The sequence below is a fragment of the Lynx canadensis genome, chromosome D3 (assembly GCF_007474595.2).
Source record: "Lynx canadensis isolate LIC74 chromosome D3, mLynCan4.pri.v2, whole genome shotgun sequence".
Lineage (NCBI taxonomy): Eukaryota > Metazoa > Chordata > Mammalia > Carnivora > Felidae > Lynx > Lynx canadensis.
The window spans coordinates 16,837,347-16,864,088 of NC_044314.2; the positions used below are offsets into that span (position 1 = coordinate 16,837,347).

Sequence of the window (26,742 nt, forward strand, 5' to 3'; positions counted from 1 at the left end):
GAAGGGCTAGGTAGAGGCCTATAAACTCTCCCCTCCCTACCAAGATAGGGGAAGCATAGAGAGCAAGGCCATCATCAAAAGATTGAAAGAAATGGTGGGGGGGGGGTGATATTTATCACCATTTAACTCACCTGTTTGTCCTGTGCAGAAGTTGGGTAGGTCTTGGAGAAAGTCTATAGACTATTGTAAGTTAAAGCAGGTGGTAATTCCAATTACAGCCCCTCACCCAGATGTAGTATCTTTACTTGAACAAATCAACAGAGCCCTGGGACTTGGCACACATCTGTTGACCTAGATAATGCCTTTTCCTCCTTACCAACATGCAAGACCATCGAAAGCAATTTGCTTCTACCTGGCAGAGCGAACAGCACACTCTTACAGTCTTGCTTCAGGGCTTTGTCCGTTGCCCCCCGCCATAATATGGTCCAGACAGATCTTGGTCATTTTGACAGTCCACACAGTGTCCCTGGGATACCCACACTGACATGCTGATTGAATCTGATGAGGAAGAAGTAGGAAGTGGCTTTAGATGCCCTTATTAAAGGCCCACGCACATCAGAGGGTGAGGATAAATCTCACGTGATTCAGGTGTCCCCCACTTAATTGATGATTCTGGGGGTTCGATGGCCTGGGACATGTCAAGCTTTTCCCTCTCTAGTAAGAGATTAATTGCTAAACCTTGCATCTACTAGGAAAAAGGAGGCACGGTGTTTGATTAGCCTTTTGGATTTCAGAAGCAACACATACCACATATGAGTGTGTTACTTTGACCAACCCACAGAGTCTCCAGTTAGGCTGCTAGTTTTGAGTGGAGACCAGAGAAAAACCAACATTTTACAGCCTATTTGACTGTAATGCAGGCTCCCCTACCATATATATATATATATATATATATAGACCATATATATAATATGTTGACCTATCAATAATCCAAGAATTCTGAAACAGCCAACTGAAGCCTATCACACTGTTGCAAAGTCCAAGGGACAAAATTAATGGAGTTTCAAGCAGGCTTCAAATATGATTTCATAATCTGCAATTTATTGCTATGCTCTGGCCTCTAATACTGTTTATTAACGTGCCATTTTCCTCCTGGTACAGGAATTTCACTCTCATTCTTAATTATTTCTGCTTTAGTTGGGGCTGTCAGTAGTTATTTCCTTGTGATTAGAGATGCAAATAGCCTCAGCCTTCCTCAGAAGTGGAATCGCCCCGGGGATCTCACTGCCTTCCTGCTAATTCCTCTCCCCGGACGGACGACGGACGGGCTTACAGAAGAGACTCAGAACTCACAGCTACATAAGCCAGTGTTTGGGGAAGAAAGGACATCAAAGACACCCCCTTAGTGGCAGCTATCCTGGAGACGTGTGCGACAGGGGACCCTGCTTAATACTTCCTGTTAAATGACACCGCTGTGTCCCGAAGCCGGTTCTTCCGAGATATTGAGCGGAATATTCAAGCGAATTCTTGTATTCACATTCCCCCAACCAATGTATTTATTGAGCAGCCACTCTCAGCTCAAGATTTTTATATACTTGTTTCCTCCGACCTCTCCTGGAGTGCTAAGGAAACACATAGGAACTGGCACTTGGGGGAAAGACAGGTGATGATGGCAGGTGATCACAGCACAAGCAGGTCAACGTGAGCTCAGACGGTAGCCTTACATGGACAATCGCAGAGGGCACGGACAGGAGAGGGACTGTCCTTTCATGCTGCCTCGAGGTCATGGTTGGTTTTCTGTGGATAAGCTTCCCAGCCCGGCTACCTGGCTAGGAGAGGACACCCCCCCTCACCTGGGCTCTGGTCTCAGTGTAGCCTCAAGACCTTGCCTGAGTCAAATCAGTACAGTCACATCCGACCCTGCCCAAGCAAGGATCCCAGGTGCCCCTCGGGCCCGCTTCCCTCACCTCTGAAGCCACATAACAAAGTTGGCCCAAATTTAAACTCCAGAAACTTCCAAGGAAGGGGTGGGAGGGAAGTAGCTTCCTATGGCCTTGCTCTGCCAAGAGGCCCAATGACCGGCACCAGCAGCCGGTGTGTGTGTGTTAGGAATGCATGATCTCAGGCCCCACCCCAGTCCTCTGACTCAGAATCCACGTTCTTTTTTTTTTTTCTTCAATATAATTTATTGTCAGATTGGTTTCCACACCACACCCAGTGCTCATCCCAACAGGTGCCCTCCTCAATGCCCATCACCCACTTTCCCCTCCCCCCCTCCCCCATCAACCCTCGGTTTGTTCTCTGTATTTGAGAGTCTCTTATGGTTTGGCTCCTTCCCTCTCTGTAACTCCCCCCCCCACCTCTTCTCCTCCCCCCTGGTCTTCTGTTGAGTTTCTCAAGATCCACATATGAGTGAAAACATATGGTATCTGTCTTTCTCTGCCTGACTTATTTCACTTAGCGTTGCTACAAATGGCCGGATTTCATTCTTTCTCATTGCCAAGTACTATTCCATTATATCTATAACCCACACTTCTGCACTGCAAAGGAAACAATCAACAAGACTAAAGGGCAACCGACGGATTGGGAAAAGATATTTGCAAGGACATATCGGACAAAGGGCGAGTAACCAGAATCTATAAAGAACTCACCACACTCCACACTTGAAAAACAAATAATCGAGTGAAGAGATGGGCAGAAGACACGAATAGACGCTTTTCCACTGAATCCACAGTCTGACAAGACCCCCAGGTGATTCCTATGCACAGTCAAGGTTTGAAAGCTCTGACTTAGGGCCACCCATGCAGGCGGGGAGCAAAGTGCCCACCCCCCTCTCCTCCCCAAGTCCCTTGTATACACACACCCCCTTCTCAGATGCTGAACTACTGTGGGCCTAGAGGGAGTTGGTCATAGTGTCCAAGGAGGTGAGTGAAGAAGCAGTTCTCCGGGAAAGGCATTTGCGCCATGGTAAAAGGCCAGGTGGGTGGATCAGGTTCCAGAAATTCTGGTGAATTGAGAGGATGCAGGGCTCCCTTGGCCTGGAAATCCCTTCTGGAAGAGGAATTCCTGACCTGCTTAATGGACACGCTTCCCACACAGGGGTGAGAAAGCTGCTCTCACGTCCGTGAGGAACAGCCCTGCCCGCCCGGTTACAGTCATCTGGGCGCTTCACAAAATGCAACGTCTGGTCCCGCCTGCAAAAATGGGTGGGAAGGTTCGGGGAGGGTGTCACATGTCAGGGGGGGATGGGCAGAAACTCAGTGTGCCCGGGAGATTCGAATGGGTGGCCGGGCCTGAAAACCGCTGCTGATGGGAAACTTAGAAAATGAAATACAGAAACTTGAGTTTCTAGACCTACCCCAGCAGCCTCCTCCCCGCCACTGGCCTCTTGCCGCCTCTAGCTCCCCACGTGGCAAAAGCTGGAAATGGCAAGAGATGGGGAGAGAGAGGAGGGGGTTCCACAGCGCAATGGGGCTCAAAGACTTGGGTCCTAGTAGCCTAGTCCTGGTTGCAAGTGAGAGGCATTCTGATGGGAAAACCCATCACGGCCCTGGGGAGGGGATGGGGACAGTGTGGCTCTCCCTCCCAGACCTCCTTCCCAGACTGGAGCTGGGAAGAATTACAGGTGCTGTCTGGAGCTCCATTCCCAAACTGGTTCTTCTCTTTTTATCTGAGACTATTTGTTTTTCAAATTTCCCCTTAAAGCCCTTGATTTTCACTTTATATCTTACCTGTCAGAGTGCCCATTGGGATTCTTACTTTGCAAGCTCCTATCAGTTGCTTGAATGAGACAATCTGTTATTTAAAAAAATTTATTATTATTATTATTATTATTATTATTATCTTACCAATTTTGACCACAACTTTACACTGGCCAATCCATCAAAAACCACTTACAAGAGCACATGTTGTGAGACGGGAGGTGGGGAAGTGGGATGGCCTTTGCCAGTTGGGTCTACACCCACCGAAGGAGAAGTTGTGGGTGGGATCTTGGTGCAGGGCACTGGATAACAATCCCTGCTGCTTAATCAAAGCAAATGTGATTCCACAGCCCTAGGGAATTCACACTCCTCAATACCCCCAATTTTTCTACCTCACCTATCAAGGCATCTGCAGTGACCCCATTTGTATTAACTCTCTGGATATAGAAGGCTCTCTTGTCTAAAAGTTCTACCTCCAGGATCTCAGTCTGGGAGGTAGTCTAGAAATGTCTAGGAGAGACCTTCCTCATGGGAAGAATACGGTCACACCCATCATCTATGAAGCATGGAGTCAAGAGATTCTTTGAACATAAAATTCAAAACTACAGAGGAGAACATTTTCCATGGGAATATTTATTCCACTTAGTTTCTGAACAGGCAAGACTACTTACAAGGACCTTTAAGGTAGCAGCTGACCTCACTCCTGACTTGCCAGAGGGCAAGTGACAAGTAAGCACTTGGAGAACCCCAACTTTCTACACTCATGTAAGGAAGCTCTTTTATGGGTCTCTGCTTGGCTTTAAAACGTTTCACTGTGGTTCATTCACTTTGCCATTAAAAATTGGAAAGTAGGAAATATAACACTGCAAGTATAAAAATGTGAAAAATGATCTTTTAATGCTATTTTCCATTTTGGGTTCCCATGTTTACTTGAAAAGGCATCTGGCTTATGTACAATGCGTGACGCGGGACCATGAAGCATAGCTTTGCACTCATAGGAATTAAATTACCCAGCTTAAAGATGATTTGTTAACTTCGAGAGTGAATCACCAGGCTCCCTTTGGGTCTCTCATCCACTACGGAGCTCCAGTCGAATGCCCCCAGTGCTACCAGGTAGGAGCTCTAAATGGCAGCCTGATTCCGTTATGATGCGTTTTTTCCTTAGTGAGAAGTCAGAGTCAATCCATCTGCCTTTAAATCCACTGATCTAATCAAGAGCTCTTGAAATTGATAACCAAGAGGGAGGGGGAATATGTATGCAGCCACGGCAGATAAACCAGATGCTACGGAGGATATTAGGCATGTCACAGCAAAACAGAAAAATAACAAAGGAAGCTCCCAGCATATCTCGGGGGGAAGAAGAGGCTCAGATATTTCCATACCAATGCACAAATCGGGACAAAAATTAACTTGAGATTTAAAAGAAGGTAGGAATTCTTCATCGAGGGGGATGAGGAATGGAACTGACAAAGGAATACAGCAATGGAAGATTCTATGTTTTTTTCCAAATATAAATACCTAGTAAAAATCCTGCAGTGTGGGTACTGACAAACTGATTCCCAACTTTCTATGGAGAGGCAAAAATGACCCAGAAAAACCACTCAGTATTGAAGAAGAACAAAGTTGGAGGGCTGACACTGTCTGACTTCAAGACCTACTATGAAGCTAGAGTAATTAAGACAGTGTTGTATTAGTAAAAGATTGGACAAATGGATCAACGGAACAGAGTGCAGAGCCTAGAAACAGACCCATGTAAATATCGTCAACTGGTCTTTGACAAATGAGCAAACGCAATACAATAGAGCAAAGACAGTCTCTTCAAAACAAATGGTGCTGGGGCACCTGGGTGGCTCAGTTGGTTAAGCATCTGACTTCAGTTCAGGTCATGATCTCACGGTTCGTGAGTTCGAGCCCCTCAATGGGCTCTGCTGACAGCTCAGAGCCTGGAGCCTGCCTCAGATTCTGTGTCTCCCTTTCTCTCTGCCCCTTCCCTGCTCGCGTTCTCTCTCTCTCTCTCTCTCTCAAAAATAAATAAACATTAAAAAAGAATAAAGAAGAAATGGACCAAAGATCTTAACGAACTCCTCACCAGAGAAGATACACAGATGGGAAATAAGCATGTGAAAGGTGTTCCATGTCATATGTCATTGGGGAAATGCAAAGTAAAACAACGAGAATCCACTTAACGATCATCAGAATGGCCCAGCTCTGGAACACTGACAACACCGAATGGTGGCAGGGATGGGAAACAACGGGGACTTTCGTGTATCGCTGGTGAGAATGCAAAATTCTTCCCAAACTAAACACACTCTTAGTATAAGACCCAGCAATCACACTCCTTGGTATTTACCCAGACCTGAAAACTTATGTCCACACAAAACCTGTATATGCATGTTTAAAACAACTTTGCTTATTGCCAAAACTTGGAGGCAAGCAAGATATTCTTTGGTAGGTAAATAAATACACCATACATCACTATATGGTGGTACATCCATACAATGAGATATTACTCTGTGATAAAAATAAATGAGTCATCAAGACAGATAAAGATACGGAGGAAACTTAAAAGCAAATGATTAAGTGAAAGAAACCAATCTGAAAAGGCTACATGTTGTGTGATTCCAACCACATGACATTCTGGAAAAGGCACAATCATGGAAGCAATAAAAAAGATCAGTATGTGTGTGTGTGTGGGGGGGGGGGGTGTCCCTGGGTGGCTCAATTCGTTAAACATCAGACTCTTGATTTGAGCTCAGGTCATGATCTCATGGTCATGGGACTGAGCTCCGAATTGGGCTGTGTTGGGTGTGGAGCCTGCTTAAGATTCTCTCTCTCCCTTTCCTTCTGCCCCTCCCCCACTTGTTGGCACACGCTCTCTTTCAAAAAAAAATCAGTGGTTTCTAGGGGTTGGGGGGGGAACGATGAAGAGGCAGAGCACAGGGGATTTTTGGCAGTGAACTTAATCCGTATGGTATTATCATGACAGATGCATGTCATTATACATTTGTCCAAGCTCTTGAAACATACAACGCCGAGAGTAAACCCTGATGTAAACTATAGGCTTCGAGTGACAATGACGTGTTACTGTAGGCTCATCCATCGTTAACAAACGCCCTACTGTGCTGTAGATGTCCACGGCGGGAGGCTATGCGTTGAGGACAGGGGACTATATGGGAACTCTGTACTTTCCACTCAAATTGCTGTAAACCTAACACTGCTCTAAAAGATGAAGTCCGTTAAAAGAAATTCCCGCTGTGTAGCGAAAGCTACACCCTGTGGGGAAAGCACGAAACCTGCCAAGAGGCTGCCGGTAGATGGCCTTGGGTGAGGACTGAGGGAAGCCTAGAGGAGACCCAACAGAGGCTGTGCCACAGAGGGCACGCGGAGGAGGCGTTCACGCCCACACTGTGTGGAACTGGCACAGAACGGGCACAGGGGTGAGATGAAAGGGATTTCTGCTCTCCCCACATCATGCTGCAAGTTCCCATGGCTAAAAGCTGATGCTCCGAGGGAAAATACCCCTGCCGTGGGGTCTGTTTGCAACAACATAGAAACGCAAATGAAAATTTCAGAGAAACTATAGCGAGAGTTCATGGCCAAAGATGATAGGAAAGAATGTTCCAGAAGGATTGGGAGGCAATCAATCAATTCTCAGTATTCAAACTCCAGCGTTCTTGGAAAAGAGGGTAAAGTTCTCTTGGACTAAGACGAGCGTCTAATAAGCGCTTGCCCTGCCTTGACATTCTCAAGAGGAGGAAGTGGAGTCTGGGTTCGTTACAGACTACATATCTAGAAAGTGGAGGCAGGGCTTAACCCTCCATGTGATTGCAAATCCCTCCTCTCAACGCCACCCGCCTCACACCACCCCCAAGCCTCTTACGGAAAGCCAGGGAACCTGCTTGAATCCAGGGTGCAGTGGCTGGATCGCTGCCCTGAATTCTGGGTGACACCTAACTGTCCACAGCCCGGGGCTGGGAGGCTGCTTTGTAAGAAGAGGTGCCCGAGCAGAAACCCAGAAAATGAGACCATGCTGGTGCATTAGCATCAGCGGGGAAAGGGGGCGGAGGGTGGCCCATCCGTACACTGCGTTCTGGATTTTTTCCATCATGCTATCTGAAAATGACTCCACGAGGGAGACATGAACGATCACGCATCGTATCACATTGCCTCCCAACCGATTGTACTGATGCTTCCAGCGGTTCTCCACCCCGGGCATACGCATCACTGGGGAGTTTTTTAAAGTGTAGCGTCAGGATCACTTCCCCTAATTAAAGGTTCTCATACCCCGCTCCCTTAAAACAGACTTCATCCACCTCGTGCGAGGCTTCGTTTGCTCAGCCTTGCTGGGACGGTGGCAGGCCCCCGAATTTTTATTAGAGTGGTTTAAAGCCCCCAGGCTGGTTGCTGTGTGTGCGTGCGTGGCATCTGGATAAGACTGGCGCATTCATCGTCAAATGAGAAAGAGCTGGGCTGAGGCCCATGGGCTGGGAAACCAGAGGTTCTCCCGCTAACTTTTTAAAAAAACGGAAGCCTGCTCCCATAGTGGAAGCTTCCCAGTTTTTTTTTTTTTTTTTTAACGTTTATTTTCGAGACAGAGCATCAACGGGGGAGGGGCAGAGAGAGGGAGACACAGAATCGGAAGCAGGCTCCAGGCTCCGAGCCATCCGCCCAGAGCCTGATGCGGGGCTCGAACCCACAGACCGCGAGATCGTGACCTGAGCCGAAGTCGGACGCTTAACCGAGACACCCAGGCGCCCAGAAACTTCCCAGTTTTTGATGGAAACCTCTAGTGCTTTGCACACAGTAGAGCAAACACCATTTAACTCCGGAAGTCCTCTCGGAGCTGAGACCCGCGGGTCAAGGAACTTCAGCCCAACACGAACTCACATCACTTGTGCTTCATAAAGGCACCAACGGCATCGAAGGGGCCCCAAGGGCTGGTGCCTGCTAATGAACCACAACTGAATGGCACCGGTTGAGCCACGGTAGGGTTCTCGGCTGTCTTTGTAAAGTTTACTTCAGGATCAGGTACGTGCAAAGAATTAACGATAGGCTTAGCCATGTCAAGACTTTTTTCAAGCTTATACGAACCAGCAACAGAACCCCGGGAAGATGATAAAATAATAAAGCTTTGACCCAACATTTTTATATTTCATTCTTAGTTAAGGGAACAAAAATCTTTGAGAAAAGAATTTATTAATGGGCACAAGAGAATAATGGTTTCAGAAAGTATCCTGTAAACGTTTTTTCTTTCACTTTGTTGATTTCGACAGGACGAGAGGGCCATTATTGTTGCCACAGCCTATTTCCGCAGAGATAAAGGATTCCAGGGCGAGCTGCTCCCCCGGGGATCACTCCTGCTGGTCTTTCCCAGATCAGGAGCTCACTCAGAGAAGAGCAGGTGTGTGACGAGGCCCAGGTTGACGCTGAAAAGGACTTACGTAACAACGGGTACCGTTTATTGAGCGCGCACTATGCACATGTCACCCTGCTGAGCATCTGGTGAGTTATGGGCACCTGTTCCTGGGGATGGTTGGGGGGGGGGGGGCGGGGGTAAGTGCAGCAGCTGCTGTCCTGCATCTGATGCTGCGCGAACTGAGCCTGCTCAAGGCCTATAGGTGGTTAAGTGGCTTTTAGGGATGCTCAACGCTTACCCCAGGTTTGGGCAGACCTCAAAGAAGGAGGCAGACTTGTAAGTTCTCACTGAAAGGATGTCACCATCGCATTGTCCAGTGAAAAGGGAACATTTGTGTAAAAGTGTAAGAGTGTACTTGAAAACGTCACTGGCCTCCTTTCTACTCCTCTAACACTGCTACGCGGGCCGTGGTCCGGGCACCAGCAGCTTCGCCAGCCCCGCGGAGCGGGAGCGAGTTGGGAATGCAGAGTCTCAGGCCCCGGCCCTCCCGGGTCAGAATCTGCATGTAACAACAGCCAGGTGCTCTGCGTGCTCGCGAAAGCTTGAGAACATCCTTCCCCTCTCCGGGGCCCCACGCTGGGCGGGAATGCTTTTCCCCAGGATTCCCCTGCCTCGTTTCTTAACTCTGCTCCGGGCCCTCTCCCCAGAGGCCTTCCCTGACCTCTACATGGAAAGCGAGAATTCTCTCTCGCTATCAGCTGACCCTGTTTAATCTTCCCCAGGGCAAATGTCACTCCTGAAATCACTGTCAGTTTCTTATCTGTTCCTCCCCCACGTGGCAAACGCCATCCAGGCTAGGACTTCATGTCCCCGGCACCTAAGGCGGTGGCTGGGATAGAAGTGGCTGATAAATGTTTTCGCGAAGGGGCCACCTTCTACGCCGGACTCTACGGGGCGCACATGTCACTCCAACAGTGGAGACCCCCCCCCGAGAGGCCGCAGAAAGGGATGAGCTCCTTTTACACGTCTGTACCTTTTGTAAGTTTTCAAAGGAGTCCGCACTGTTTTCATAATTTACGAAAAGCACCGTTCCAATAATTTATCCAACCATCTCAAGATAGATCGCACCACAAAACAAAGCAGGTCACCTCTTTCCTCTTAAAAAGGTTTTAGACTTTATTCCCTGATCGGAATATACTTTAATAAATGAGAAATCACTTGCTTTTGAGGGCCTGTGTGTTTCCCTCGGAAATGTTACGTGATGCGAAGAATTTTACTTCCGAAACCCAGACATTACAACTATACCATGTGGCTTGTGCGCTGTCCCCACCAGCAGGTCCAGCAATGGCCCGCCTCACTCCTGAAGTGGCACAGACCCCCGTGCTTGGTTTAGAGTGACTATGACGGGGGCCACAGAGACCGGGCAGATTCAGACCAGACCCCACAAAAGAAAACAGTCTTTCCTGATGAATCATTTATTTGGACAAGACAAAAATGTCTCCACATTGTTTCCTTTTATACAGAAAGTGGAACACTTCAAATATATTAGTTTTTCTCTTTTGCAACAGAATTCATTTCAATCTGGTGCCAGGAACTTCTCATCTTAGGATTCGCGTTTTAGTAACACGTATGCACCCATTACAGCCAAGAGAGCGTACTGGAAAGAAAACACAGTGGAAAATTACTGGGAGGTCTACAAATAAGTTTGCTCTATAAATGTATTCAGCTGAAGTCCGCTCAATACTAGGCTGGGGACAGAATCAAAAGGTGACCTCTTCTCTCATGCCTGCCCTGCTATGGTTTAAAAAGCCCCCAGTATATTGATGGACCAAGGATCAAGCACCCAACAAACACAGCTAATCCACTGCTCACTCTTGCGTCCGTGTCCTATTGTTCTTCGAGTGGGTGTTAAAAAAAACACATCGACACCATTTTTATTGAAGTAGGGAGATCAGCATTACTGAGTCTATTGTATCGCTTTTTTTTTTTGGTATGTTTAAAGGTTTTCATGATAAACAGCAATGAATATATAGGTGACATTTTAGAATACACCACGAACATAAAAGATGAAAGTACTTATTTTAAATAACTAATTTAAATGTTGATAATTTAAATGGTTATGTCAATTTGTAGTTCAATACAAATACTCTGCAAAACAGAACAAGGAAAACATTTTAAACAGACTGCATCTTTACAACTGCACGTGTAAAAGCGCCTATATACGTATATGTATATATATGTATATATATATATATATATTTAATTCAGACATACACACAAATTCCTACCTTGAATTTTGGATAGTCATTCATTATTATGGTGACCATACCAACGTATGGTAAAAACCTAAATTGTGGGATGAAAAGCCAGAAATATAAAAACTGCTTGTAATACGATGACAGCAACATTTAAAAATACTCTAAATCAGCCTTAGGAAACAAATCTTCCTTGGGAATAGCACTGATTGGGGCTGTAAGAATAATAGTCACTCCTGCCTCAAAAGGCTTTATTAATCAAAAGCAACACAACTAACAGCCAGGACCATTTTTTAAGCAGGCACATGATTTCAACTAGAGATGCCACTTGTCTGTGCTCGCTGCATTCACCATAACAGAATTAAAATAATTAGTTGAGCTGCTTGTACAAATGGAACCGACAACTTTCATCAAGCTGGTTCTTAATTTTTTCAGGGGAGAAGTAACATTCAGATAGCCTATATAAAGACCGCTGTTAGAGAAAGCTTTCAAAGTACACGGAGGATCAGTCTGCAACGGAAAGAACATCATCATTTTCATTTCACAGGGCTTTTCAAATATAACAAACACGCTCGCTGGGCAGTGAACACAGATGTGAATCCCATAATTTATACCCACATGTGACTATGCTCCCAGACACCGAAGGTCCGGGGCATAAGCCAGCCAATGACTCTGCCGACAAAATTAATGTCAATATGTAATCAGTGTGACCCAAGCCTCCCCTCACTCACGGGAAACGCGGTTAACACATGGGTACCCTCCAATCTTATGTAAGTCAGCAGCTCCAACCTCCCCTTTATACACAGCCTGTCCCCAGGACAGGACAAGTAGAGGACTGACCAGCTGGAAGTCACTCTCATCTCCTCACAGATATTCAAGGTGCAACGCAGCGGTGTAAGATAGTTAAAAGGTGAGCCGAGGGAGAAAAGGAGCAGAAAGAGACCTCAAATCACAATCTGCTTAGTAGAGCTGAATCTTAGAAAAGGGTAACCAGGGGCGCCTGGGTGGCGCAGTCGGTTAAGCGTCCGACTTCAGCCAGGTCACGATCTCGCGGTCCGGGAGTTCGAGCCCCGCGTCGGGCTCTGGGCTGATGGCTCGGAGCCTGGAGCCTGTTTCCGATTCTGTGTCTCCCTCTCTCTCTGCCCCTCCCCTGTTCATGCTCTGTCTCTCTCTGTCCCAAAAATAAAATAAAAACGTTGAAAAAAAAAATTTAAAAAAAGAAAAGGGTAACCAGTGTTCTCCAGCCTCCGACAGCTCATGGGATTTAGAGAAGATTAACAACAACAACAACAACAACAACAAAGACACTTCTAACAAGGGTTAAACATAGAAAAGGGTCACCAAGAGAGGGGAAAAATTGCCTTTTTTGTTTTTTTAATAAGAGGATACACGCTCTGCTGTGTCAGAAGCAGAACTCATTGCTGGCGCAATTATGCACGGATGAATATTACAAGATTTATCACATAACCGTTTTGGGCAGTAAAAAACAGGAAATAACCTAAATGTGTCACTCCAGGAAAGGACTGGGTACGTAAGCTGTGATTTTGTGATTCTCAGGGGAACAACGGTACGTAGCCATTTAAAACTACCTGGATGTAGATTTGACACAGCAACCAATTTCTAACTTCATGTTGGGTAAAGAAACAAAATAAAATCCTCCTATGTAAAGTCATGTATTATATATGCACACGCATCTGTATAAGGCGCAGGGAACAGTGTTCCACAGTGGTTATCTCTGGGAGGGTCTCTTGTAGTTGCTATTTAAAACCACAAATACCTAACCTCTACGGGGCGATTGCTTTCAAAAACAGGATTAAACCGATGATGCAGACAATATACTTGAACTCAGTTTTTGATTTTCGGTCCTTAGTTCCGAGCTGTACTTACACCGTGGACCCCATACACAGAGCACAACTCAGACTACTCCCAACTCTCCCGACATAGACTGTTTGTAACGAGTGATTCCATTTAGCCCGTACGTTTAGTTTGTTTCTATTTTTCTGGTTCCCGAAGCCTTTATGTAACTTAAAGGTTAATGCTCACCCTCTGGCTCGTCCCACCACATCCTTCTTTTCGAGCCAGTTTTGGCCCTCTTTGTACAGGCCTCTGTCGTCAACTTCGTTATTATCTCCTTTAGTCAAAAATTTGATGTCTCCGTTATCTCTAGAAAGCAAAATAATGACTTTTCAAAAACGATTTTCAGCACGGCATCATTAGAAAGCACTTAGTTTACCCGGCACTTGCCGGTCTGCTGCGGGCATTCGGACGAGCATTCCGCGAGCACTCGATCTCTCTTGGTCTGAGGGGATGGCTTACAGGGAACCATCCGACTACAACCATCCGACTCAAGCACGAACCTACTGGAGTTTCTGCAGCCTCAAGTTCTAAAACGCCCAAGCTTTCCTGCCAACCAAAAAGCATGGCAAAGCGCAAGGGCCCCGGCAGGGCAACGATGAGCTTCCAGCAACTGCTTTCGCTTTCTTAGTCCGCAAAGACCAGCGTGTCCCCGCGGATTATATTCCGCTTCACTCAGGACACGAACTTGGTCCCGGATCACAGAGATTTGAGCGCAAGGTAATTCAAACCCCAGCGTGCCCTTACCCCTCCTCAAACTTACTTTTCCTCGCCAAATGTAGAATGTTAATGCATTATCTCCTTCACCACTCAGCAAAGTGGTATAAAATCTGGTTTGCAGAGAAACAGGAATCACAAATGGCATAAAACCAGCGTGTTAAAGAGACATGTGGGAATCATTTTAAACACTCCAACCCGATGCTTACACGGCCCTGTCACTAGAAACACAACATTATAGCATTATAGAGCTCTAAAGAGGGTCTTCTTCCAATAAAACAAATGAAAAAATGCCCCAATATAATTAGATAAAATACTGAAAGCCCACAAAGATTTGAAGCCATGCCAAAGGCAGCAAGCTGATTTGCAGCTGTGGTTATAAAGGAAATCAAGAGGATAAAAATCCACGCGGCCTCTCTCACAACTCATGCAAATTATAGAAAATCATCATTATTTCCTCCACTTTGAATAAGTCCTCTTTCAACTTCTTTATCAATGTCTTCGGGGAACATCTGGAAGCAGGGAGTGGCATGGGAACCTAATACCGGAAGCGTTCGGATAGCTGCACTACACGTGTGCACGTCCCCCCACGTCCACGCGCGACGAGATGATGAGAAAGGCTCTGTTCTTTTAAAACCACAAGCACACACATCTAAGTGCAATTCCATAACTCAGGCAGGTGGAAATGCTACACTAAGCTGCGTAAAGGTAAATGAATAGCCGAGTATATAAAATGTAACGTTTCCACTAATACTCTGTGTTCCACTGATACTGTACTCTCCCGTGAGAACTTAGTACATTTGAGATAGAAGCTTCTAGTTTCCCAAGCATGTCTTCAGAGGCCATTAGTACATTTGAGATAGAAGCTTCTAGTTTCCCAAGCATGTCTTCAGAGGCCACCGCTGGCATGTCAAGGAAAGGAAGCGCATCTGTGGGGGGAGAACCGGCACAGGACACGCGCTGCCCGCGCCACGGGATGAGCCGGAAAAGACATCTGTGTCCGTCCAGGGCTAGGGTGACCGCTGAGAGCGTGCCACTCGGTCCAAAGTGGAACAGGGAAACAGGCGGCTCTCTGCGTGTCAGAAGACAGTCCTATCAAGATCATCCTCGGCTGCGGTGGGATTGGATTCTCTCTCAGCCTCCTTCAAGTAAGTGTTAGGCTACAGTAGGTTCACCTTACGTCACACAGCAGTTTAAGTTTCCGAGGCCTCAGGAGACACCTGTTCGTCTGGTTCTCATAAGCGTCCCGTGAGTCACGGTGGGAAATGATAATGTTATCAGCCCCATCCTACAGGCTGGGCGAGGTAGCAGGTCCAAAGTCACCCAATTAGTGAACGGCGGGTCTAGGAACATAATCCAGAGTTTCTGCCGCTTCTAACCAGCCATTAAACCGGCTGCCAAAACTGAATTACTAAATTCTACACCTGAAACTAATATTACACTGTATGTTAACTAACAGGAATTTAAATAAAAACCTGAGGGGAGGGGAACAATGAAAAAACAAATAAATAGAAGTTTGATAACAATCAGTGCTAATGAAAAAATAAATAAAAACATATAAAAAATAAAACAAATAAAACCGGCTACCAAAATTCACCAAACAACAGCGAAAAGAAGGAAAGCCTCCTTACTTTTCATGAACTTTGATTACTCTGTGAACTATTGGAATGTCTCGTCCTTCGACTTTAAAGACCACGATTTCACCAGCTCTAATAGGGTCTTCTCGGAAGTTTGTCAGGAATAGAAGGTCGCCCCTGTGAAAGGCCGGCTCCATGCTGCCACTGGGAAGAGACACAAAATCACATCCAAATTAGCCTGGGTTCCCAAGGGGAACGTTTCAATTCACGAAGAATACAATAATAAACATATCGGTGAGAGTCTCAACTTCCGTCGTCACGTATCTAGGACCTGTGAAACAAGTCACTGTGGTTTCCTTCTGACTGCTCGCGGTGACGACACGGAGTGAGAAAGGAAAGGATTTCTTCTAGGATTTAAGTATGGAAAGGATAGTAGCAGGCCCCTCTGTACTTTGTATTAGGTAGAGAAAAGAACCAAGTGTAATGTGAACTCTTTGAAGTAAAAGCTGCCAAGTTTTAGCCTTAAAAAACAGTCCTACATCCACAAAGACATTACTATTTTCATTTGGAACTGCAGACCCTGAAAACTGGTTGATACTCTAGGGCAATTCTTGCATTTTGTGGTTCATCCCCAGCACCTAGGACATGGCATTGCCATTCAAGGAAGAGAAACCAACAAACGAATGTCTTAGGAGAGCGATCTATCCGAAAACCGAGCTGAGGGTTGGGACAGAATTCGAACCCAAGTCTTTGGGCTCCTGCAGGATCATCGTTTAGACCATACTCTATAGGGAGCCCAATTCTAACAAATGTTGACTGTTTCTGATGTGGAGGTCAATAAATATTCCCACACGGTACCGGTTTAAACCCATGCCAAAAATCGTCGATGGAGTCAAAGTAAATTGCAATCTAGCAGAAGCTGAAATCATCAAAACACAATTCATTTTACATATGCTCATGCTTTGTCTTAACGCATGAGAAAATAAATAAGACCTAAAAATATAGCAACATAGGGGCCATACAATCAAAAACCAGCAAGTCTGCTGAGGGCAGGAGGGGACAGGAAGAGCCAGACTGGTGAAGAAATGGGGTGCTTTAAAGGAAAATGTGGGTTCATAACAGGTGCAGCTCAAGAAGTTGACCCTCCTGTCCCTCCCTGCACTGGAACACCTTAAGCTTGTCAATGAATGCAGATCAGCAAGGAGAGATGCAGCAGGGACCGGCCTGTCACTAAGTACCTGCTGATGTATTTATTTTTAAGTTAAACCAATGACAGCTGAGGATGGTAACAGATCTAACAGGAAATGAATAAAAAAACAGAGAGAGTGCTAGAAATATAAATGACCGAGAGGGAGAGAAAGAGAAAACAATTAAGAACTACAGCTAGAAAAACCTTCCGGACGAGTCTCAGAGGCAGCAAGAGTACCATTTGCCACCAAAAGCTGTAATCATGGCCCATGAGGAAAGCACTTCTTTGAAATGTTTCACTAATATCAACTACACTTGCTTTCCTCATGGGCCAGGGATTCGCCAAAGGTCAATGTTCCCCAAGGTCACACATTTCTCATGATGTCAATAGTCTATGCTGACAAACCAGAGTGCTTTAGTACTATTAAGGAGGCTTTAAAAAAAAAAAAGTCCCCAGATACTGCAATGTTACAACAATTTCTTTGTATGACTGTGTCTGTGTGATTTAAGGAAAACCAGAACACCTGGGATCTAATTTTGGCTCTGCCAAGAGTAACTGTAAGACGCAAGTGGCATGGCCTCGGTGGGCCTCAGGCTCTTTATCTGTTAAGTGAAGAGGCCCATCTGAATTTGAGGTTTTTTCATTTCTATTTAGGAAAAAAAAAAAAAAAGCCTTAAAACCCTTCCCTCAAACGAAATCTTACGAGGAAGCATCACCACCTACAATACATACAAATGGAGCTGTCATGACTAAAGCAAGGCTGGGGTGTCTAGAATCCACACACTTGACCCCATTCTCCCTCCTAACCCATCCACTGGCCCCCCGGGCAGTCCTAGAGCGCAGTGTGAAAACCAGTGAACTGAGACCCCGTATGCTATCCAAAGGCTCCTACATTTATGGAAGCAGTGTACCTCTAGAAGTAGACCCCTTGGCCGGCCACACAGGGGCAACCTGCTGAAGCCAGGGCCATGGCCGAAGCCCCATGGTGTGGTAGCAGGTAGCAGGGGAGGGAAAGGGCGCTGGTCCGGAAGCCAAGAACCCTGTGTGCTGACCTTGGCTCTTGCACTGGCCAGTGGTGACCCCACTCATAAAACAAACGGGCTCCAGGGGCACCTGGGTGGCTCAGTTGGTTAAGCGTCCGACTTTGGCTCAGGTCACGATCTCACGGTTCACGAGTTTGAGCCCCGTGTCAGGCTCTGTGATGACAGCTCAGAGCTTGGAGCCTGCCTTGGATTCTATGCCTCCCTCTCTCACACATACATAAAACATTTAAAAAAAATTTTTTTTAAAATAGCAGCTTTCAATCCCACCCACAGTAAGGCTCAATGGTCTAAGACACACAGACAGAGAGCATCTTGAGGTACCTAAGGACTCCCAAATATGGTTATTTAATTTCAAACTGATTAAATTTTCCCCCTTGCCTGACTTTACGGCTATATGAAGTGAATTAAAGTATTAACTTTTCTAAATTTAACCTCCTGTGCTTTATAAGAGTAATAGTCTCAAGAGAGTAGCCACCTACACCAGTATTGCAGAAGAGGCTTGAAGAAATACAGCATGCTCTGCTAGGCACCGGGGATATACACTTCCCTGTCTGCTTGGTACAAGGAAAACCAAGTAACGGCTTTAAATTACTTCTGTTTCAAAATCAATTAATGCATTAATAACATATGATTGTTACTTTAGGCAGATTAAAGCATTAAAATACAAAAGCAAATATATTGCACTGGAGCATTAGCATCAACACGATAAAAGCTCTAAAATGTCTTTGAGAAAGACACGATTTGTCACCAAAGGTCAGAAACAATGAAAAGAGGTATCAGCAGAAAATTCTAACACTTTATCCAACCAAAACCCCCAGTCTTGGTTGCCGTGCAGGCTTTCACTCAAGGCGACGCTGCTCCTCTGTGACAAGGCGGCAGCGTGACAGCCTGCAGAACCTACCTCAGCACCACCACGATGGGGCTCTCGCTGCCGGTGAGGACGATCAAGCCTTTCCAGATCATAAGCGCAGAAGACACGATCATGGCGAAGTTTAATACCTGGTAATAGAGCTGGAACGAAAAAGGCCAAACCCCAAGTGAAAACCAATGGAATTATATTCACTAGCCCTAAGCTGGGGATGAGCTGGTTTGTAAACAAACAAACAAACAAACAAACGAAGCTGTGTTTATTTTAGGACATTAAACTAAGTCACGCAAACTACAAACTTAGGTAGCATTTCAACTTTTGTCCGTGGAATTAGCCTTCCATTTATTGTTTCTCTTTCAATGAGAGAAGAGAGAGAAAACAACAACAACAACAAACCAGAGCAATCCACAGGACCCACTTTATTAAAGCCTCGGTAAGACTCAACTTACCTCTCTGGGATTTCCCAGAACCCTCAACCTTGAAGAGTCCCTTACTCAAATTCGCAACTACTTGGATGGAGCTGGAGGGTATTATGCTAAGCGAAATTAAAGAAGGACAAATATCATATGACTTCACTCATAGGAGGACTTTAAGATACAAAACAGATGAACACAAGGGAAGGGAAGCAAAAATTATATAAAAACAGGGAGTGGAACAAAAACGTAAGAGACTCTTAAATACGGAGAACAAACAGAGGGTTACTGGAGGGGTTGTGGGGGGGGATGGGCTAAATGGGTGAGGGGCACTAAGGAAATCACTGATGCACTATATGCTACCTAACTTGGATGCAAATGAAAAAAAAAAGAGTCTGTTGCTCAAGTTCTACCCCGAGGGCCTACCGCTCTGGCAGAGAGAGGGCACGTCTGATGTGAGAGCCTGGCACAGAGCCAAGAACCACCCCTTGGCGCCCTGGCCAAGGAGGCCCCACATGAGGCTTCACAGTCCTCTAGCACTTAGCAATGAGGGTGTTCTGCATCTCAAATTACATTTCAAAGTGAACAAAAACTTTAAACACCTGGAAGTTTACATTTTCCACAAACGTTTTAAAAAGTAAATGATATCTGGTTAAGAACACAGGCAGAAAGCCACTCAAGACAATACCGAGTTCGAAGCTGGCCTCGTCCCACCTTAGACCACTGAGTTAATATCCACCCGGCTTGTCCTGCTGAAGCTCAAGGCTCTTCCTTGCTGACAGCCTCGCCTGCCACACCCACCAGCCCCTGGTGACGACAGGGGAAAAGCAACACCTGCCCACATCCCAACACCCTTCCGCTGTAGCTGAATTGTTGGGCCAGACGTCTCCGGTCTTCCAAGAGGCTTTAAGGACAGAAGTCACTGTGCCTACTACTACTCGAAACATAAGTCCTTCAGGGCATTTCCCTTCGGGGCCCCCAGGCTGGCTCCTTACTCCAGTACCTGCCTCTATCTTCCTCCTCACGACCCCTGTCTTGGGTGACCCGACGAGCCACGTGGGCGGCCTACCCAATCCTCTAGGGTCTCAGTCCCTAGACATCCTCATTTCTAAAGACCTCCTTCCCCCACCCGAACCAACCACTTTTGGCAACACATGGAACTGAAACTGCTCAATCCCCACGTCTCTGATTCAATGACCCCCCTCTACCTGCCCGCATACACCCGTGCGGTCACCTACGTGGCAGGACTCTTGTTCTTTCAGGGGCCACCCCCCACCGACCCACCCATTCGCTCTACACATTCTACTCTCTAAATACTTCTGGACCCTGTTCCAATCTCTCGATTCCCACTGGCTGCGCTCTCATCCAAGTCACCAACATCGCCCACTGGGCAACTGCAAGAGCCTGCTGACCAGTCTCCCGACGTCCACGCACACCTCTTCCAGTGCGTTCTCCCTGTTACAGCCCGCACTCGTTTTCAGAGGCGCCTCTGGCCATCTGATCATCTCTATGCCCTGCTCCGACCGCATCCCTTCAACTGTGTGCCACTGCTCTGAGGATAAATACGGTCTCTTACGCCCTGTCTGGTACATCCCCAAATCCCTAGCTTCGGCTGGTGAAGCTCACTGCACTCCAGGTGCTCTAATGGCACCTGTCAGCGCTCTAACGGCACGTGTCAGCACACGCTCCCATCCACTCCAGGACCTCACCTGGCTGCTTCTTCTGGCCAGAGGCTCTCTCCCCAGACTCCTCAGCACACCTAATGCTTGCTCATCTTAAATCCTGCTTTCGGCATCGGCTCCCCAGGGAAGCCTTTCCTGACCCACTAGAACTAGGAGTCAGCAAACTTTTTCTGCAAGTGGCCAGATAATAAGTGTTTTCGGTTTACAAGCCATAGGGTCTCTGTTGAAGTGACTCAGCTCTGCCACTGTAGTGAGAAAGAAACTAAAGACAATATGGAAAAGAAAGAATATGGCCGCGTTCTAATAAAACTTTTACACAGTCTCACTGCATCCTGTACTTCTTTATGCCATCCATCACTATTGTAATTATACACATCATTTTTTTTTAGAAAGAGAGAGGGCACAAGTGAGCGAGGAGCAGAGAGAGAGAGAGAAAGAGAGAAGTGGGGCTCACCCGGGGCTTGTGTTTTTACCGGAAGCGGGGCTCGTGTTCACCCAAAGTGGGGCTCAAGCTCACCCAGGGTGGGACTTAAACTCGTGAACTGTGAGATCATGACCTGAGCGGAAGTCAGATGTTTAACGACTGACCCACCCAGGCGCCTGATATACGTATCATTTCTAATGTGTCTTTCACGTTAGACTATAAGTTCCACAAAAGCAAGGGTCATTCTGGCCTTGTTCACAGCTGTATCTTGTTCAATACAGGTCTGGCAAAGAGTAAGTACTCAATTTGTTGAATAAAAAGTGAGAAAATAAATATCTTTTTTTTTTTTTTTCAACGTTTATTTATTTTGGGACAGAGAGAGACAGAGCATGAACGGGGGAGGGGCAGAGAGAGAGGGAGACACAGAATCGGAAACAGGCTCCAGGCTCTGAGCCATCAGCCCAGAGCCTGACGCGGGGCTCGAACTCCCGGACCGCGAGATCGTGACCTGGCTGAAGTCGGACGCTTAACCGACTGCGCCACCCAGGCGCCCCAAGAGAAAATAAATATCTTTAATACACAGTGGGTACAAACTAGTAGTAAGAAAAACACTAAAATCCCAACAACAACAAAAAGAGGTAAGAGCTTAAGACCATTAATTTTCCAAAGAAGAAATACAGCAGTGAATAAACACTTGAAGTGTTCAAACCAAATGCTGCTTCCCCCCTCCCCTTTTTTTTTTTTTTTTCAACGTTTATTTATTTTTGGGACAGAGAGAGACAGAGCACGAACGGGGAGGGGCAGAGAGAGGGAGACACAGAATCGGAAACAGGCTCCAGGCTCCGAGCCATCAGCCCAGAGCCCGACGCGGGGCTCGAACTCACGGACCGCGAGATCGTGACCTGGCTGAAGTCGGACGCTTAACCGACTGCGCCACCCAGGCGCCCCCCCCTCCCCTTTTTTTATGCCTAGAAAATTTCAAGTTTGGGTGGGGTTTTTTTCTTTGTTGTTTTTTTTTTAAACAATTGTTTTAATGTTTATTATTTTGAGGCAGGGGGAGAGAGAGAGAGAGAGAGAGAGAGAGAGAGAACAAATGGATGAGAGGCAGAGAGTGAGGGAGACACAGAATCCAAAGCAGCTTCCAGGCTCTGAGCTGTCAGCACAGAGCCCCATGTGGGGCTCGAACTCACGAACCGTGAGATCATGACCTGAGCTGAAGTCGGACACTTAACCGACTGAGCCACCCAGGGCACCCTGGGTTTTTTTTGTTCTTAATGCTAATACTCAGTGCTTGCCCAGGGTACACTGTGGCACGATATGGACATGTGCAATGTGCATGTGGATATGATCATGGTGAGAGCAATCTGGCATTAGTATCACAAGGTTACTTTCAGCCCAATAATCCTCCTTCTAGGAATTCAGTGTACAATAAAGGCAGATAGATATGCGTCACGGTCCCAGTTCTAGTAACAGAGAGAAGGAAATAAAGGAGCAAGAGCAGAGAAACGATTGCGTAAATAATGGCAAGCTACTGCACTATTTAAAACCAAAGTGTACGTGGGCTGCAGGAGAATCTCCACAAACTACGACAGTTCGTCAGACAAACACAAGAAGACGCCCTCAAGTGCTGGCAGAGGCCACCTTAGCATGGTGGAATTCATGGCTGAATTTTCTTCTCTTAAACTCCTCTCCATGCTTTAAAATAGTGATGGGCCTGGAAGAATTCCAAAGTCTGGGGGAAATAAATGTTTCAAGGGATTTGACAGAATATTATATGGCCATTAAAATAATTACTTTGAAGACTGTGACAAAACAGGAAAACCCAATCTCACAAGGCAGTGGGTGGGAAAAGCCGAGTTCCTATTGTTATGAGTATATGTCTGTGAAGTTATGTCATTGCAGGTGGTTGTGAAGGAAACAACTGAGAGTGGAAACGTAAAAATGGATAAAAATGACCATGAAGATGTTTTGATGTAACAGTCGAAAAGAAGGTAAATCGAATTCAAAATTAAAGTTACACACCATATTAAAAAAAAAAAAAAAAAAACCACAAAAACTCTTTGGCAGAGCACCTGGGTGGCTCAGTCGGTTAAGTGTCTGACTCTTGGTTTCCGCTCAGGTCATGATCTCATGGTTCATGGTTTCGAACCCCGCATCAGGCTCTGCACTCTGAGCGCGGAGCCTGCTTGGGAATATTTCTCTCTCTTTCTCTCTCTCTCTCTCTCTCTCTGTCTCTCCCCCTCCCTCTCAAAAGAAGTAAATAAAAACTTTATATATATTTTAAAAAATCCTCTTTGTCTACTATGTCAATAGCAAATTATGAAACTCTCAGTAAATTCCCGGAAGTGCAAATAAGGAGACCGGACTGCCAAGCAGATATGGTTAAGGTGTCGGGCTGTAATACATTAAATTGTTGCTTCCAAAGTAAAATCGGCCTTGCAGGGCACCTTGGTCTCAAGCAGCAGTTGTTCACTGTAGCTCACATTCAGAAACTTCTCCACCCACTCTGCCTTGAAGGATTTGATAAGTAAATGTTGTTTCGTTATGAATTGCAGATCTGCCCGGGAAAGCCACAAGCCACCATTTTAAACAGAAATTGTCGGGGCGCCTGGGTGGCGCAGTCGGTTAAGCGTCCGACTTCGGCCGGGTCACGGTCTCGCGGTCCGTGAGTTCGAGCCCCGCGTCAGGCTCTGGGCTGATGGCTCAGAGCCTGGAGCCTGCTTCCGATTCTGTGTCTCCCTCTTTCTCTGCGCCTCCCCCGTTCATGCTCTGTCTCTCTCTGTCCCAAAAATAAATAAACGTTGAAAAAAATAAATTAATTGAAAAAAAAAAATAAACAGAAATTGTCATTTGTAGACCAGTTTTCAAACCATCGGTCTCCACCCTGATAAAAGCAAAGTGTAAATCCTCGCCACTTATGTTATAAAGACCCGGTACTAAGACTATCTTTTCCAGTATGATTTTCTGTGCTTGCAAAATTCATCATGGGGAAGTAAAATCAAATCCCCCCCAAAAAAAAACTTCCTTTGAGCAAGACATCGATTTGCTAAAGAAACGACCGATTATACAAAAACCTAATAACCAAGCTAGTTGCAAAACCACAGATCATACTTCAACACCCTACTTTTAAGAGACTAGCTAATCCAAAGTCTAGGATTGAAATCCTAGAATCTAGAGACACAATTTGGATTGAACTGCTGACAAACTGGGATCTAACAGAATCTGCCACCACGTTTCACTGGTGCCTCCTGTTAATTCATCTTCGCCTACCAATTTTATACGCTTGGCAATTCACAACCCCAGCAAAGTTTAGAAGCAAGCCTACACTCAGTCTTTGTCAACCAAAAATGAAATAGCTAATGTCTGAGAGTTTTAAACAAACATTCCGGACCAGAGATTCTGGCCCACAAAGCAGCAGAAATGCCAGCCGCTGTATTTCTTCCTTCCTCTGTTCCTCACTGCAGAAACAAAGAATCCTTGTTTTTGCATGTGGCTCCGCCTTACTTTAGAGCAAGCTGGGGCAGCAGAGAAAGGGGGTCCCACTTCCAAGATTGCTGGAGCATGCATGCCTGACAAGGGTCAGAGAATGCTATTTGGAGGGGAAAAGAAAAAGAAACAAAAGGACAAAGCTTAAAAGGAGAGGGGGAAGAAAAAGAGTACCAGGATGGCAGCAGATTGTGAGCCTCTGAATTTAATGAGAAAACTAGCAAAACATAGACAATGCAAGAGCCACAGGCCTAATCACTGAGAGAGGGAATATACATTGTTCAAAAGCAAACTAGTTAAGGGAATGATACATTCGTCAGAAGGCTTCCTCTGATCGTCTGCGATTATAACCACCCGCAATCAGTACCATTTTAGAGACATTTAAAAACGCTAGCCAATTAAGTCTAATTTTTAAATAAAGCCCCTTTTCTGGAGGTTCTTGGGAACAGCATCGGTGCTCAGGGAATTAGCTGTTGGTTTTTCAAGGCTGTTGATAATCACTGCCACAACTCCTCTTAATCACAGAAACTCCCAAGGGCTCATCAGGGCTAGCACACCTAGAAACAACCAGGTTCTAGACATAGTTCATGAAGTTCGAGTCACCAAACTCTCCTCCCGCCACCGCAGTAGTATGTAATTCTTTGGGAAAAAACATAACAAACCATATGTCCACAGGAATACGTTGTGCCATGCCACAGGCATCACCCGACTCCTCAATATAGTGGCAAAAATGACAGGATGTCTCAAAATCATGAGAATTTATACCATTTTCAAAGACAATCAAATTACCAATAGGATGGTTCCATTTTTCTTGGCATAGTTTATTGTTAGTATCAATAGAAGAATTAGGATCCATGAGGCTCTAACGTGTCCCTACAGGTCCCCTAAATTCCTCTCTCTAGAAGCTACGCTGTGGCGTTTTCCTGGCTGAGAGGGCCTCCTTTACAGTCCCTCCTCACTCTCGCCTTATACTGAAGACTCAAAGGCAGCGATGCTGGCCAAGGAGCTGACTAAGGAGAGAGCAAGAAGGAAGTTTTCCTCTGAGGTCACAGAAGAGCGAAAAGTCAACCCCAGCTGCCCAGGGGCCCCACGCTAACTGCCTCCTATATTCAAGGTGCAGCCAGATGACAGAGTCGGAGATTAGCGAAGAGTTCTGGAACACTTCATCAGTCTAAAATGATTGAGCACCACCAGTGAGATCGCCAGGCACAAGGAGCTTTGTTTTAGTCCCGACGCACGGTGGCAAAACACTGTCCCAGAGTGCGAGGCAATTACTTCGGGAGGCAGCACTGGACAGTTCCCACTGCCAGAAAGTTCTTTCCTTTCGCCTGCCTTTTCCGCCCCTTCTATCCTCGGGCAGCCTTCTTCTGGATGTCAGGCCTCGAGAAGCCTCACAGAGAAGTCTATTCCCTCCTCCAGGGGGTGGCCCTTCAAACAACGTGCAGACAGCTGTCACTCACGGCCGAGTCATCTCTCGCTTTCTCCACCACATTTGACATCCACGGAACTAGATTTCTATCCTCTTCCCCTACCTGGCCACACTCCCCTCACTGCGCTCGGGTCAGCGCAGGAAAGCGTACACCCGTGCCCACACGTAGGTTTGCGCGTACTTGAACCCAGGGCCTCTGAGAGCCGGGTGGGGGAGCCTGTGGGCGCGGGGCGCTGTCCTTGCCCGAGCCCTACCCAGGGAGCCCCGACTATCCCGCAGTCGCAGCCTTTTCTTGCTCCCGGACGCGCCCCCAGCGCGGGTCTCCCTTACCTGGCGCTTGTTCATTTTCCTCAGGTCCCCGAAGATGTCCAAGCCGGAGGCCGGGAGATGCGTGCCCACGGCGCCCGCGCGCACCATGGCGGGCTCTCCAGGGGCCGACAACGGCCCGCCAGCTCGGGGTGCCACAGACAGCTGCGGAGCACCGGCGGGCCCCCGCCCACCAGCCCTCGGCCTTGCGGGCCACGTGACTGGCGACTCGCTCGGGCGTCTGGGGGTGTGTAGTCCTGCGCGTCTTAGCCAGCGTGGCCGCCGGGAAGGACTGGAAGAAGAAACTACCACTCCCAGAATGCCGCGGGGGCGAGAGGCTCGTCCAGGTGAAGGGCCCAGAGCTCCTGGGGAGGGCAGCGATGGGACCAGCAGCCTTGTCCGACCCTTCGGAGCGAACTTGGAAAAGAGAGTGATCCTGCATATCGCAGAGACAACTCGGGGAAGTGACTATTCAGAGGAACTGAATTCCCCAAGACTCTGG

The 26,742-nt window shown here is 46.7% G+C and overlaps 1 protein-coding gene across 1 annotated transcript; it reads right to left on the reverse strand.

Moving 5' to 3' along the window:
* Positions 1–10,456: 10,456 nt before the first annotated feature.
* Positions 10,457–26,414, reverse strand: SEC11C (SEC11 homolog C, signal peptidase complex subunit). Its single transcript, XM_030336805.1, has 6 exons — positions 26,265–26,414; positions 18,534–18,643; positions 15,455–15,604; positions 13,296–13,415; positions 11,286–11,343; positions 10,457–10,654 (listed from the first exon to the last, which is right to left on the reverse strand). The coding sequence occupies exons 1-6, from the start codon at positions 26,349–26,351 to the stop codon at positions 10,601–10,603; spliced, it is 579 nt and encodes a 192-aa protein (XP_030192665.1). The 5' UTR covers positions 26,352–26,414; the 3' UTR covers positions 10,457–10,600.
* Between the last annotated feature and the right edge of the window lie 328 nt (positions 26,415–26,742).